At 31.4% G+C, this 481-nt stretch overlaps 1 pseudogene across 1 annotated transcript in view; it reads right to left on the bottom strand.

Moving 5' to 3' along the window:
• Positions 1 to 207: 207 nt before the first annotated feature.
• TEOVI_000128600:pseudogene overlaps positions 208 to 481 on the bottom strand; it is a 988-nt pseudogene continuing 714 nt past the window's right edge. The window contains exon 3 of the mRNA in view: positions 208 to 480. Coding sequence covers positions 208 to 480 — 273 coding nt within the window. The remainder of the gene's footprint in view (position 481) is intronic.

The following is a 481-nucleotide window of genomic DNA, read 5'->3' as shown; positions in this document are numbered from 1 at the left end:
GAGAACACCTCATGGTGTAAATATAAGTTTTTTAAACTAATGATACCATTCGTTACGACACAAATATCCCCTCGAATATTACAACAATCTTATTTATACCTTTAATTTCTTAATAAATAAATAATTATATTATCGACAGTATTTCGTGATTATTCTTTGACGAATTCTTTTGGTCCACCCATGACGTTACCGTCATACAACAATTTATTAAAAATAACATAAAATGCTTAGTAAAAAAAAGAAAATATTACCCTTATTTTTTTGAGGACTTGCGGTACCTTGTTTTACCAGGTTTTGAAAATCTTCATTATCATCCGCATATTCATCATCGGCATCAGCACCATGTTTGTCGTCTATTCCTTCTTCGTGTGCATTCTCACTGCTCAATATCGTTTTTCGTTTTTTTGCGGTTCTTTTTCTCTTTTTGTGTCGCCTTTTTTTTTCAACTTCAAGTTCTCTAGTCATATTCTCTTCTTCATTC

The sequence above is a fragment of the Trypanosoma equiperdum genome (genome assembly GCF_001457755.1).
Source record: "Trypanosoma equiperdum strain OVI genome assembly, contig: ctg_33, whole genome shotgun sequence".
NCBI classification, from domain to species: domain Eukaryota; phylum Euglenozoa; class Kinetoplastea; order Trypanosomatida; family Trypanosomatidae; genus Trypanosoma; species Trypanosoma equiperdum.
The sequence above is the reverse complement of the archived record's forward strand: the minus strand, read 5'-3'. Positions and strand labels throughout refer to the sequence as shown.